Genomic DNA, 13,157 nt, shown 5'->3' on the forward strand with positions numbered 1-13,157 from the left:
CAGAGCAAGACCCTCATCTCACAAAAACTAAAAAAAAAAAAAAAAATTTTTTTTAAATTTGACATTCTCACCGCTTCTTACCAGCTTGATTCTGTCTTCACAACGCAGAAGGTTGATCATCACCTGCAGATGCTGAGGCAGGTCACCTGGTGGAGCAATAAAGAAAGGTTTAAAAGGTCTCCTACCTACTTTCTAGGAAACAAACCTCTGAAAGGCTGATGTTGAGGGCCTGGAAAAAGATTGAGAAGTTAAAATTTGTCTACCTACACCACAGGAGAATCACCACAAAAACTTCAAGTCTCCATTTCTCTTACACCACTCTGAATACTGTGTGATGCGGATGGGTGACATGGAGCTTACTGTCATGTTGTTAAAAGTTGCTCTTATTTCCTGAATACATACAATATAGGTTTCCAAATACAAAATGTGGAAAATACAGGCAAGCCTAGAGAAAACTGTTATTTCATCCAAGGCAATGTTACTCGGCAGGTTGGGGTGCCTAGAAACGACAGCTGTGGCTGGAAGTAAGGCATTTGCTAGGAGTTCATCATTAGAGAAGAAGGACAGAGCATCATGTTTCCTCTTCAAACAACTTCTTCTTCCTTTTTTTAATTTTTTTTTTGAGACAGAGTCTTACACTGTCGCCCAGGCTGGAGTGCCGTGGTGCAATCTTGGCTCATTGCAACCTCCGCCTCCTGGATTCAAGCAATTCTTCTGCCTCAGCCTCCCAAGTAGCTGGGATTACAGGCGCCCATCACCATACCCAGCTAATTTTTGTTTTTATAGTAGAGACAGGGTTTCACCATGTCGGCCAGGCTGGTCTTGAACTCCTGACCTCAAGTGATCTGCACGCCTCAGCCTCCCAAAGTGCTGGGATTATAGGCATGAGCTACCCCACCCCGGGCCCCACTTCAAATTTCTGCATTTTCCACTGGAGGCAGACATTATTTCCATAACCAGGAGGGGAAATATTTAAGTGACTCTACAGACAGCAGCTGTATGCTGGTTGCCCGGAGAAATAATTTGAATAGACAACCACCTGTCATTTTCTCTTTTCTTGCTAAAAATTATGTACTCTTTTTTCTTCACTATGTAAAACAAGCAGTAATCCAGGGGCGGCTTCTGAACTTCTCTGAGCTGCCCCAGGGTTCAGGAGGTGTCCCTGGAGTGCAGTGAGGAAAGTCTCTTACTGGCCATGAGTCTCGCGCGAAGCAGGAGACCCTGTCAGAAGAAGCGCACACTTTCACGGAGGGGAAAATTGTAAGGGAGGTGCATAATTAATTAAAGTAGCAGATGTGACTCCAAGGTTGCTTTTTTCTCTAGCTTATACATTTTTCTTTATATCTGAAAGGATTTCTTTCTGAAGAAAGGTTCATCTGTAAAGATGCTAATATCAGCCTGGTGTGGTGGCTCACACCTGTAATCCCAGTGCTTTGGGAGGCCAAGGCTGGACTTGAGGCCAGGCATTCAAGACCAGCCTGGGCAACATGGCAAGACCCCATCTTTACAGAAAAGTAAAAAATTAGCTGGGCTTTCTGGTTCGTTCACATCTGTAGTTAGTCCCAGCTACCTGGGAGGCCAAGGCAGGAAGATCGCTGGAGCACAGGAGTGTGAGACCACCCTGGGCAACATGATGAGACCCTGTCTCTACAAACGAAAAAAAAAAAATTACCCTATACCTCACAATTGTAACCCGAAAAGGATCAATAATGCTTACACACTCAAATGCTCCAAAAGAAAACAGTGGGTGTGTTCCTTTTGCAAAAGCATCTTTTTCATTTTAAGGGAGAATGACAGATGATGTCCAAATTGCACTTCCTGCCTCAGAGAGGAATTGGGTCATTAGAAATGTGTGCCTCTAGTCAGGAGGGTAGATCTCATGTTAAGCATTCTTTTTCTTTTTCTTTTTTTTTTCAATAGAGATACGGTTTTGCCATGTTGCCCAGGCTGGTCTCGAACTCCTGGGTTCAAATGATCCTCCCACTTCAGCCTCCCAAAGTGCTGGGATTATAGGCATGAGCCACCAAACTCGGCCCAATTAAGCATTCTTTCCACAATAAATAAAATGTAAAAAAGAAAAGAACCATGCCCCTCTTATCTGTCCTCTCCAGTTATACAATTCCACAGTGTGTAACACCCTATGTTGGCCCTGCTTCCTATGATGAGTGATTTGGAGATAAGGGTTCATATTAAAAAAAGCCATAGAGCTCCCCAACCCCTTCCTCCACCCATCATGTCACCAACGCAACACAGCGACCATGAGGGGTTCTTCACCTGCCTGCCCGCCCCCACATCTACCCGAGTCACAGAACTGCACTGGGGAAAGCAAAAACAAACCCCTGTCTGATAAATGCCTAAATGAAAGGGACATTTTCCACACAGATAAACTTCTTTCAGTGGGATTGTTTGCTGAGATATGGAATTGCTGACAGACAGAAATCCAAACCCCAGTCTGACATCCACACACAAAAAAATCAGAGAACACAAGCCCTAAAAAGGGTCTCAAATTGACCAGACTAGCTGAAACAAACTGAACTACTTTTCCACGGACAGAATTAACCCTCAATTGTACTCAGCTCTGCACGGTGGTTACTGGGGGGACTCTGGTACATTCATGAGACTTGATGGTAATGGTAATTCTAGGGAAAAAAAGGAACTAATGTAAGTCTAGTCTGTGCCTGTCCCAAGGTCACTTACAGACCAACTGTGGACAGCTGGTGGCCCCTCTGCCTTCTGACCTCATCGCCCACTCCAGACCTCAGGGCATAAGAGTCAGCCAGCCGGTGGCTTGCATCCTACCCTTCTAGTCTTCGGATTATAGGAAGGAGGTATATGACACTTAGTGAGCAGAGCTTGAGCATTTGCTTTGTTGTATGTGTTACAGTTAAAACATGAACAATAGCTACATTTCTAAGAGGGCAGAATAATTAGCAAATTCAAGAATGAAGAATCTGGCTGAGTATGGAGCCTCAAACCTATAATCCCAATGCTCTGAGAGGCTGAGGTGGGGGGATGGCTTGAGGCAAGGAGTTGGAGACCAGCCTGAGCAACATAGTAAGACCTCATCCACACACACACACACACACACACACACACACACACACACAAAACTAGCTGGGTGTGGTGATGCGCGCATCTATGGTCCCAGCTACTCAGGAAGCTGAGGCTGGAAGATCACTTGAGCCCAGGAGGTCGAGGCTGCAGTGAGCTATGGTCAGGCCACTACACACCAGCCTGGGCAAGGTAATGAGATCCGTCTCTAAAGAAACTTTTCACATAATTAAATAAAAAAAAAAGAATGAAGGGTCTGCTTATAGCTGTATCGTACTAGGAGTCATCGTAATAACAATGATAGTTACCCATATATATACAGCACCTACTAAAGGCAGGTATGTTACACGCATAACTCTAAATTTCCATATTGTCTGAGGTACCAGTATATGATGCCCATTGTAAAGACTAGGAAACTGAGGCTTAGAAGTCGACCTATGACAGCTTAGTAAGTTGGAGAACTAGGATTGGAATACAGGTCTGCCTGGTTTCAAAACAAATACTATTCCCACAAACCACACTGCCTATTATACAGGACAGTTATTTTCTTTGCTTAAAACAGACCTAAATATTATCAACATCAGTATGTGAAAATACGGACTGAGCCTTGGTGTTTGCTATAAATTGTATGGTGCAGAATTCTAACCTGAGCACTCAGATCTAAAATGAAGCTGAATGACTTGAGGTTAAATGAACACAACGATCACAGGTAACAAGAAAACTGGCCACAGTGATGGGTTGGTTTCACCTGCTGCTGCTCTGAAAGGTAAAGGCCTTCTCAGCTCACAGACATGCAATCATGCACTGCCTCCCCAAGAAATGCCGATATGCTGGCCATCTATGACAAAGATTCACCTACATGCAAGCATTTTTTTCTTTCTTTCTTTTTGAGATAGGGTCTTTTTTTTTTTTTTGTCACCCAGGCTGGAGTGCAGTGGCGCAATCATGGCTCACTGAGCAATACAGTGAGCAACACAGTGAGACCTCATCTACACACACACCCACAAAAAACTAGCTGGGTGTGGTGACGCGTCAGCCTCGACCTCCTGGGCTCAAGCAATCCTCCCACCTCAGCTCCCCACCTTGCTGGGATTATAGGCACGCGCCACCATGCCCAGCTAATTTTTGTATTTTTTGCAGAGATAGGGTTTCACTGTGTTGTTCAGGCTGGTCTGAACTCCTTGGCTCAAGTGAGATCTGCTCACCTTGGCCTCCTAAAGTGCTGGAATTACAGGCGAGAGCCACTGTGTCTGGCCATAAGTGTTTTTTGTTGTTATTGTTTTTAAGAAACAGAGTCTCTCTCTGTCACCCAGGCTGGAGGGCAGTGGTGTGATCCTAGCTCATTGCAGCCTCAAACTCCTGGGCTCAAGTGATCCTCCCACCTCAGCCTCCCAAAGCACTGGGATTACAGGTGTGAGACACCATGCAGGGCCATGCAAGCGTTTCTTTTTTTTTTTTTTTTTGAGACGGAGTCTCGCTCTGTCACCCAGGCTGGAGCGCAGTGGCGCAATCTCGGCTCACTGCAAGGTCCACCTCCCAGGTCCACGCCATTCTCCTGCCTCAGCCTCCTGAGTAGCTGGGACTACAGGCGCCTGCCACCACACCCGGCTAATTTTTTTGTATTTTTATTAGAGACAGGGTTTCACCGTGTTAGCCAGGATGGTCTTGATCTCCTGACCTCGTGATCCGCCTGCCTCGGCCTCCCAAAGTGCTGGGATTACAGGCATGAGCCACCGTGCCCGGCCTGCATTTCTTGAATTCCTCTTTCTAACTGCCTTCAGTTCTGAGTCAAGTCTCCTAAGAAAACCAGTCTTATTACTTAGTAAGCATTTCTTATTTAAACTCAGTTTGATCCTCACTCTATTACTTCTGTCCACTTCCTAAAAACAAACTATTACAGAATCAAGACTTCCTACTATAGTGTCTATCTCAGAGTTGGAGCCAAAGGCCCTTCAAGAAATTCTCCAAATGAGTGTTTTTCAAATGCTTGGAGAAATCCATCCCAAGATTAGGTATACAGCACTACAGATGGTTATTTTCAAGTGGACGACATCTGGTTATAATTCATTTTGGTGCATTTGTTAAAAAGTCACTTACAGCCTGCAGTTAACTGATAAACTACAGAGAGGAAATCTTTGCATCCCAGCAGGATGCAGATGACCTTACTCCTGACGCAGACAGACATGACATAAAAGGTTGGAAAATGTGCGTGGCGTGCTCAAGAAAGAGCATCTGAGCCTCTGCCTGCACTGGTCATTGCAAACCTGTGTTCTCCACTATTTCTAAGGCCTGCAAACTCAGCAATATCACCAACAATGGAAGTTTCCTCTGCTGTCCAGAAAAGCAGCTCCAATGTAAGAGTATCAACTTAGAGCCCTCACCTGCATGCTTGTGGGGGTGCTGAAGACTCCGCTGGCCTTGAGGGCTGCTTCCCTGTTGTAAGAAGAGGGCTGCGCCTTTCACCATGAAAAAGCTCTCGCTTAAGCTGGGAAGGATAAGACCAAAGCACAGTTAGACTGGAATTCAGACAGGAAAATGGACAAAGAATTACTGCGGGGGAAAAAGCTTTAGCGTGGACAAATGGCATGTAAAATGCAAATAGGATGAAACTGCTTTTATAATAATTCCACGTAGTACTCTTCTCAAACCTTGCTTTTGCTAAAAGCTTAGTGCTGGAGAATTTTCGTGACAAAACAATGCTTCTGTGACACCACTCAAAGTTCTCCGTAGGCTCCAGGGCCCCTTTCTGCAGAATACCGGACAGGGATCTCACTGTAATATAACATTTTCTTCTTTCTTTTTTCTTCTTCTTTTTTTTTTTTTTGAGACACAGTTCCACTCTGTCATCCAAGCTGGAGTGCAGTGGTGTGATCTCAACTCACTGCAACCTCTGCCTCCTGGGTTCAAGCGATTCTCATGTCTCAGCCTCCCTAGCAGCTGAGATTACAGGTATGTGCCACCATGCCCAGTCAATTCTTGTATTATTAGTAGAGACGTGGTTTCACCATGTTGGCCAGGCTGGTCTCAAACTCCTGACCTCAAGCGATCTGCCTGCTTCGGCCTCCCGGAGTGCTGGGATTACAGGCGTGACCACGCCCGGCCGTAACATTTTCTAAGAATAGAGAACAATTCCCTGATTAGGAGAGGGCGGTCTACTTTGTGAATTCTCATGCTCTTGCTGTTGATCTCTGCTTCTAACTCTCTGGCTTTTAACAACTCCATTGTTTCTTGGTGACTTCCCTTTATGAAATACAAGATGAAATTACACTTTCACTAGCTGTTTGCATTTTAAGAAAAGTAGGGACAGGCGGGGTGGCTCAAGCCTGTAATCCCAGCACTTTGGGACGCCGAGGCAGGTGGATCACTCGAGGTCAGGTGTTCGAGACCAGTCTGGCCAACATGGTAAAACCCAGTCTCTACTAAAAATGCAAAAATGAGCCAGGCGTGGTGGCGCATGCCTGTAATCCCAGCTACTCAGAAGGCTGAGGCACAAGAATTGCTTGCTTGAGTCCCAGGGGTGGAGGTCGTTGTGAGCCAAGATCGCACCACTGCACTCCAGCCTGGGCGACAGAGTGAGACTACGTTTAAAAAAAAAAAAAAAAAGAAAGAAGAAAAGAAAAGAAAAGAAAAGGAGGGTGGCTACTGACTTGTGATTTAACTTAGTCAAGATTGCCCTGTCCACTATGCTTGTGGAAAACCTCAAGTTGGCCCAATGAATTTCTCAGCAGAATGAATCTTTGGTCTTTGTTATTTTAGCTAGCAATAACACATATCTAACCTATAACTTTAAAAATTACAATTAAAAAATTTTTATTTGGGAGGCTGAGGTGGGAGGATCATTCGAGCCCAGGAGTTCAACACCAGCCTGGGCAACGTTGTGAGACCCTGTCGTACATCAAAAGTTTTTATTTTTAATTTCACTTTGATGACTTTGAAGTCTGGCTTTTGCAAAAAATAAGACATAAAAAAAGAATGCCTCAGCTATGAATTACTATCAATTGTTCAAAAATACCATCAACTCTCAAAATTAGGCATAAAATACACCAAAATTATTAACATCGTCTTTGCAGGAGGTGGGGGAGGAGGAGGAATAGATTATCTTCTATTTACTATTTTCCAAATGTTCTATATTAAACATACTAACCTTTAAAAACACCTATTTTTGTTTGATTCTCAAAATAATATAAAACACATACTATATAATTTAAAAAGAACATTCTAATCTTAATAATTTTGTAAAAGGAGGTCACAGTTCAAATTGTACGACTATAAAAATTTCTCTCTTGAGCAACCAATGAACATATACATGATTTGAAGGAAAAATCCCTACGAAAAAGCAGTCTTCTAATTAAAGAGAACCTTGAAATTAAGTAAATCAATTCCTGACAGAAAGACGAGGGTGTTTTCTGTAATATAAGAAAGCAAGATCACCTTTGCCCCAGACATCTAATGTTGGTAGTTAAACGTTCGAATTCTGGAATAAAAACTCAGCAAAGTCTGGAGTATGACTCCGGGTGCCAAGAAAATGCCACATGAACTAGCATTTCCAATCAGCAGCTCCCGAAATCAGGAAAACTGTTATGTTCTATGATATGAAGTCCACAATAAAATCTGTTAGTTTTTCTGGCTAAATGCTCACGCTAAAGATAGTGACTGCTCAAATATTAAATAAGAAGACTTAGTTCTTTCTGTCTTCTTGTTCGGTCCCTTGAATTCCAGGCAATTGGCTTTCGGTATCTTGTGACACCAACACTTGACATCTGACAGCATTTCGTCCGCTACTGCAGATGCACTGCCGAGTCATCCTTTCCACCCTCTCACAGTCGTATATTTGTGCTGCAAGGTTCAAGTGTTGACGAGCCCAGGATTATAAATAATGAAAGAAACGAGAAGTAGCCTTTCTTTGCTGTCTTACCCTCACTCATAGGAAGCAAAAAGCTCTTTAGCATCCATCTGGCTGATCTCATTTCACAGGTTGCAGAATCACCTAACCCTTTCCACCCACAAAGCTTGTCACTCTCTCCTTCCTTAGAATCTCACAGCTCAGTATGTTTTCAGAACTGTTCTTAGACACAGATCACTTACTATTTATTCTCATCAAAATCTGAAAGAGCTATGCGAGAGGTTCCAAACTCATGAAACCTAAAACAACCAGCAGTTCATCGAAGCAGCTGGGAAAATCTTTTCGAGACAACATCAACTGCTTTTGTTCATCAGATTAAAAAAAAACAAAATTCATACTGACCAGAAACCCAAGCACGCTGGAAACAGCCAACCATTAACGATGACCTTTGCCTTGGAAACCACGGGCAAAAGTTCCCCTTGGTTTCCCTTACATTTCCTTTGGAAAAAAAAGGAACAATGCAACAGACTAGGCTGGTTTCACTCTGTGATCACTTACAAGGCCAGCTGTTCCTCCTCCGTGTTCCTACACTGATAAGAATCAGGGCCTCCTGCTCTACGCATGAAGTCGGGACAGCACTGACTGGGGCCCTGGAACACTCTGCCTCTGTTCCCCCACGACAACAAGTAACGGGCGTTTACTGTAAAAAGCAAGACTGGAAGCTGCAGGGAAGCCCAAGCAGCAGCGCATTATCCTGAGGCTGTGAGATCACCCTGCGTCCTGCAAATACAGTAAGGGGATCCAGCCAGAGGAAACCGCGCGACGTGACTCTTGGGGCGGGGGGTGGGGTGGGAGGCCGCAGAGCGTGGTCAGTCACAGGATTTAGGAAAACAAGATGCAGAAAGTCTCTGTGACCCAGCTTCCCGGCTTCTCTTCTGAGCTCACTCTGGGCCCAGAGCCTCACGCGCCCTCTGCGTGGCTGATCTGAATACTATATCTGATGGCCACAGCTTCTGACGCCGAGAGGCACAGGCTCCCGATTCATCAGACTCTCAAAGTGCCCCACTGGGGAAGTCCATGAAGAAATCCACATTGGTGATGGCACGCTCAACTTTACCAGGTGCCCGGGGCCAGGAAGCCCAAACCCACAAGTCATCCATCCCAGCCACGCAGAAATCACCCTTCTCACAAAAGATCTGAGTGTCCTAAAAGGAGTGACCAAAGTTACAAAAGGTCAGACGCAGACAGACAAAACGGAAATGTCCTCCTCCACCACTGTATGAGGGATATAAAAAAGCCACTGCCCTCTCTACCCGCCAACCAGAACGCTTTTATCTCCACCACACAGATCTGTTCTCGGACACTGATTACTGCCATTCGGGCAGTTTCATAAGATTAAAGTTTCTCCAAAGCATTGAAGACAGACAAAAACCTCAATCAATGCTCCTCAAAAAACCCCAGACCCCCAGAATATAAACAGCCAGTGTCATCCAGAAACTAAGCCATGGCAGGAAAACAGAAATCAGGGTGGTCATACGTACTAATTTGAGCTGGAAACCTCTGGACAGCAGAAGTAGTGGGTTGGCTGAAGGAAGATGCAGAAGTCAGTAAAATAAAAGAGGTTTGTGGCTGCAGTGCTCACATCTCTAACGCCCCCTACAACTGCCCTCGGAGCTCTGGCCATCTGCTCACTACGGAGATCAGGAAAAGCGGGGAGGCTGCCGAGTGCTTCCACAAGGGCTGGGGAGCCGACTCCTCCTCGGAGTCCTAGCGAAGAGCAAATGGCTCTTGTGGAACTCTGGTCTTCCTCTGATATTTTGGCTGAAAAAGGCCCTTGTCCCAGCACATCCTGATGAAAGAGGGCCATTCAGCAAAACAGCTGAGGTTCCTCTAATCACTGTACTCCTACGGGCTTTTCTGTAGGCCGGAGAAACCAGCGCCAGGGTGTGCATTCGACATTGTGAGGGCAAACAGCTGGCCCCCAAGGAACCAACCCCAAGCAACAAGACCCCCTTCCGATTCAAATCAACATTCTGAAGGATGACTCTTTCTTTCAAATCAGCATCCATTCACCCAACGGTGACGGTGACGTGGGCAGCTGCCGCAGTCAGTTATTCTGTGTACCCAAAGCACTGTAACATCCTGAAAATTCTTCAGTCATGCTAACAGCTACCTGAGGGGAAACGCCAGCTAGAGGGGACCACATGTACACCTATGAGGAGCGCTGGGATACGCACGTAGCCCAGGGCAGGTCAGGCTGCAAAGGTCCTAAAGGGTGGAGGCGTGATCCCAAACCCTCCAGGCACAAGTCAGCCAAGAGCTGTGTTTTTAGCGCTTCTTTTAGCAAGAGAAATAAATTCAGGATGTGAATAACCATGATGCAGGAGGGAATGGAATAAGTACCCTAAGAAAGGGGCTTGGCTAGGGTTTACAAGAGGGATAAGGGAGCATTTAACTGGTGACTTCCGGAACAATTCCTGAAGGAAGCGGCACTGAGTATGGGCTTCTCTTCCCTCAGCTCACAAGTGACCAAGCGATCCTCCCTGTGGACTAAGTGAAACACACATTACCATGATTCTGCTTTTGCAGGTAAGGAAACCCTAGCTTGCCTAGAGCACATATCTCTACAAGATGGGGCTGGACTCACATCTATCTGCCCCACACCCACCTGCTTAACCCCTGGAATGCTGTTCTCATCCAGGGTGAAAATCAGGGCCATTATGCCGCGGTCACCTCTACTCACGCCTGCCCAGGTGCCTAACGGCAAAGCCACTAAAGCACTGAGAGAAGTCAGAATGTGGATCACATCCTCCGTCCTTCTTCCTAGCATGTGAATGCATCATGCGTGGGAAAGAGAGAGAAGGAACCATTCAAGCAAACAGAACTCCAGGAAGACGAGACTGTGCTGGGGTTCTTCCACCTCCCCAAGTAGAAATCAGAAGGGCAGGGACCCACAGCCTTATCCTACCCACCACCGCCATCACAGTTGGGGGACAGGACACATCCTTTGGCCCTTCTGCACTGCACAGAGGCTCGGGAGTTCTGTAAACCGCACAGCCACGCTGACCAAGAAGTTGCTTTGAAGGTAGGTTTCTCATCAACAGGACTATTGTTTACCGAGCATCTCCCACGTGGCCAAGGCTGTAGGAGGTACTTAGCTATGCCACGTCATCGAACTCTGGCAGTTCTGCAGGGTAAGGTATTTTCTCCATTCTCCATATGACAAATGAAGGAAGCCCGTCAATGATTCCAAAACACAATCTCCAGGGATAGCATGGACAACGCCCATGGTGACTGCTGCACTTCAAGGTTTAAAAAAAGTAAAAACTGGGGGGAGGGGGGTGGTGCATGCCTGTAATCCCAGCACTTTGGGAGGCTGAGATGGGCAGATCATTTGAGGTCAGGAGTTTGAGACCAGCATGGTCAACATGGCGAAACCCTGTCTCTACTAAAAATACAAAAATTAGCCAGGTGTGGTGGTGCATGCCTGTAATCCCAGCTAGTCAGGAGGCTGAGGCACAGAATCACTTGCACCCGGGAGGTGGAAGTTGCAGTGAGTCGAGATCACACCACTGCACTCCAGCCTGGGTGATAAAGCGAGACACTGTCTTGGGCGGGGGGGGGAACAAAAGTAAAAACAGTGGTCTGGGAATTCATATTTCTGGGTTCCAATTTACATTCTACCATATATAATCTGATTAACCCCTGGAATTAACCCCTGGAATTCCCTTACAGGGTTCTGTTCATTCATCCAAACAGCCAAACATTTGCAGAGTGTGGAGCACTGCCAAGCCAGCCCAAGCACTGATAAGGGCAAAGATAGCCATCCTCTTTAAGGAATGGGTATATGTGCTGGTGATCTGGGTGTCTGCCCTGCTGTATAGAAACAACATTTCTTGAAGAACAAAAATAGTGGGTATAGAAACATCAGAGTATAGAATATCACCCAAATGCCCCTGAATTCCAACTCTGGTCATTCACTGAAGCAACCTATCAAACTTCTAAAACACATTCATGCCCAGGTCCAGCCTCAGCAGAGTCTAATTCGGAAGGGCTGTGATGAGTCCTGGGCATCCAGTGTTTAAAAGTTCCAGGGGGCTGGGCATGGTGGCTCACAGCACTTCGGGAGGTCGAAATGGGAGAATCAGTTGAGCCCTGGAGTTCAAGATTAACGTGGGCAACATAACAAGATCCCGTCTCTACAAAAAATAAAAATAAAATTAGCTAGGTGTGGTGGTGTGTGCCTGTAGTCCCAGCTGCTCAGGAGGCTGAGGTGAGAGAATCACTTAAGCCTGGTGAGGTCAAGGCTACAGCGAGCTGTGACCACGCCACTGCACTCCAGCATGGGAGACAAACCTTGTCTCCAAAAAGTTCCAGGGGGTGCTTCTGATGCACAGCCAAGCTTTAAAAACCTCAGAATCAAATAACATCATGGCCGGGCATGGTGGCTCATGCCTGTAATCCTGGCACTTTGGGAGGCCAAGGTGAGTGGATCACTTGAGGTCAGTTCAAGACCAGCCTGGAAAACATGGTGAAACCCGGTCTCTACTAAAAATACAAAAATTAGCCAGGCGTGGTGGCATGTGCCTGTAGTCCCAGCTTCTTGGGAAGCTGAGGCACGAGAATCACTTGTACCCCGGAGGTCGAGGCTGCACTGAGCGCAGATTGTGATCCTGGAGTTCCCACTGCACTCCAGCCTGGGTGACAGAGTGAGACTGTCTCAAAAACACACACACACACACACACAAACAAATAACATCAGAAGACACAGAGAAAACAGCCTTCTCCATGGGTTTCATAAAGATGCCTCTCACATAGGCACACGTCAAGGTTTTCTGCTGGTAAAAGGTAACACCAACAAAAAGGCATGGTGCTCTCAGAAGGTGGGTGACGTGATTAGGTGCAAGAAAGGGAGGTCATGCTAGGGCCAGAAACAAAATAATACTCTCTTTGGAAGCAGTAAAACAGACGCTAGTCTTCTACTACACACTTTCAGAGACCTGAATGTTCTTGCCCTCTAAGGGAGACGCTGCATCATGACAATACGAAATGATGACAGTGACAGCAAAAACAGATCAGACCTGTGTTTTGTGAAACACACATGGGGTCTCGCTATGTTGCCCAGGCTGGTCTCCAACTCCTGAGGTCAAGCGATTGTTCCGCCTTGGCCTCTCAAAGTGCTGGAGTGACAGCCATGAGCCAGCGAGCCCAGCCTCAGATCAGACCTTTGACAAACTCTGCTGTGGACAAACCATTCTGGTGA

At 46.1% G+C, this 13,157-nt stretch overlaps 1 protein-coding gene across 16 annotated transcripts in view; it reads right to left on the reverse strand.

Annotated features, from left to right (window-relative positions):
* SSH1 (slingshot protein phosphatase 1) overlaps positions 1-13,157 on the reverse strand; it is a 76,278-nt gene that overhangs the window by 36,636 nt on the left and 26,485 nt on the right. For 4 of the 16 annotated variants that reach the window (XM_074007721.1, XM_074007719.1, XM_045365875.2 and 1 more), the window contains exons 3-4: positions 5,433-5,536; positions 82-146 (exon numbers count right to left, since the gene is read on the reverse strand). Coding sequence is in view for 7 of the 16 variants with exons in the window: in XM_045365875.2 (XP_045221810.2) it covers positions 82-146; positions 5,433-5,536 (169 nt within the window). In the remaining 9 variants the exon portion in view is untranslated. Of the gene's footprint in view, positions 1-71; positions 147-5,432; positions 5,537-5,699; positions 5,787-9,435; positions 9,683-10,562; positions 10,997-13,157 lie in introns of those variants that run through there. The other 12 variants (XM_074007722.1, XM_045365876.2, XM_065524759.2 and 9 more) reach the window with 8 other exon arrangements.

Source organism: Macaca fascicularis, chromosome 11, assembly GCF_037993035.2.
Source record: "Macaca fascicularis isolate 582-1 chromosome 11, T2T-MFA8v1.1".
NCBI lineage: Eukaryota > Metazoa > Chordata > Mammalia > Primates > Cercopithecidae > Macaca > Macaca fascicularis.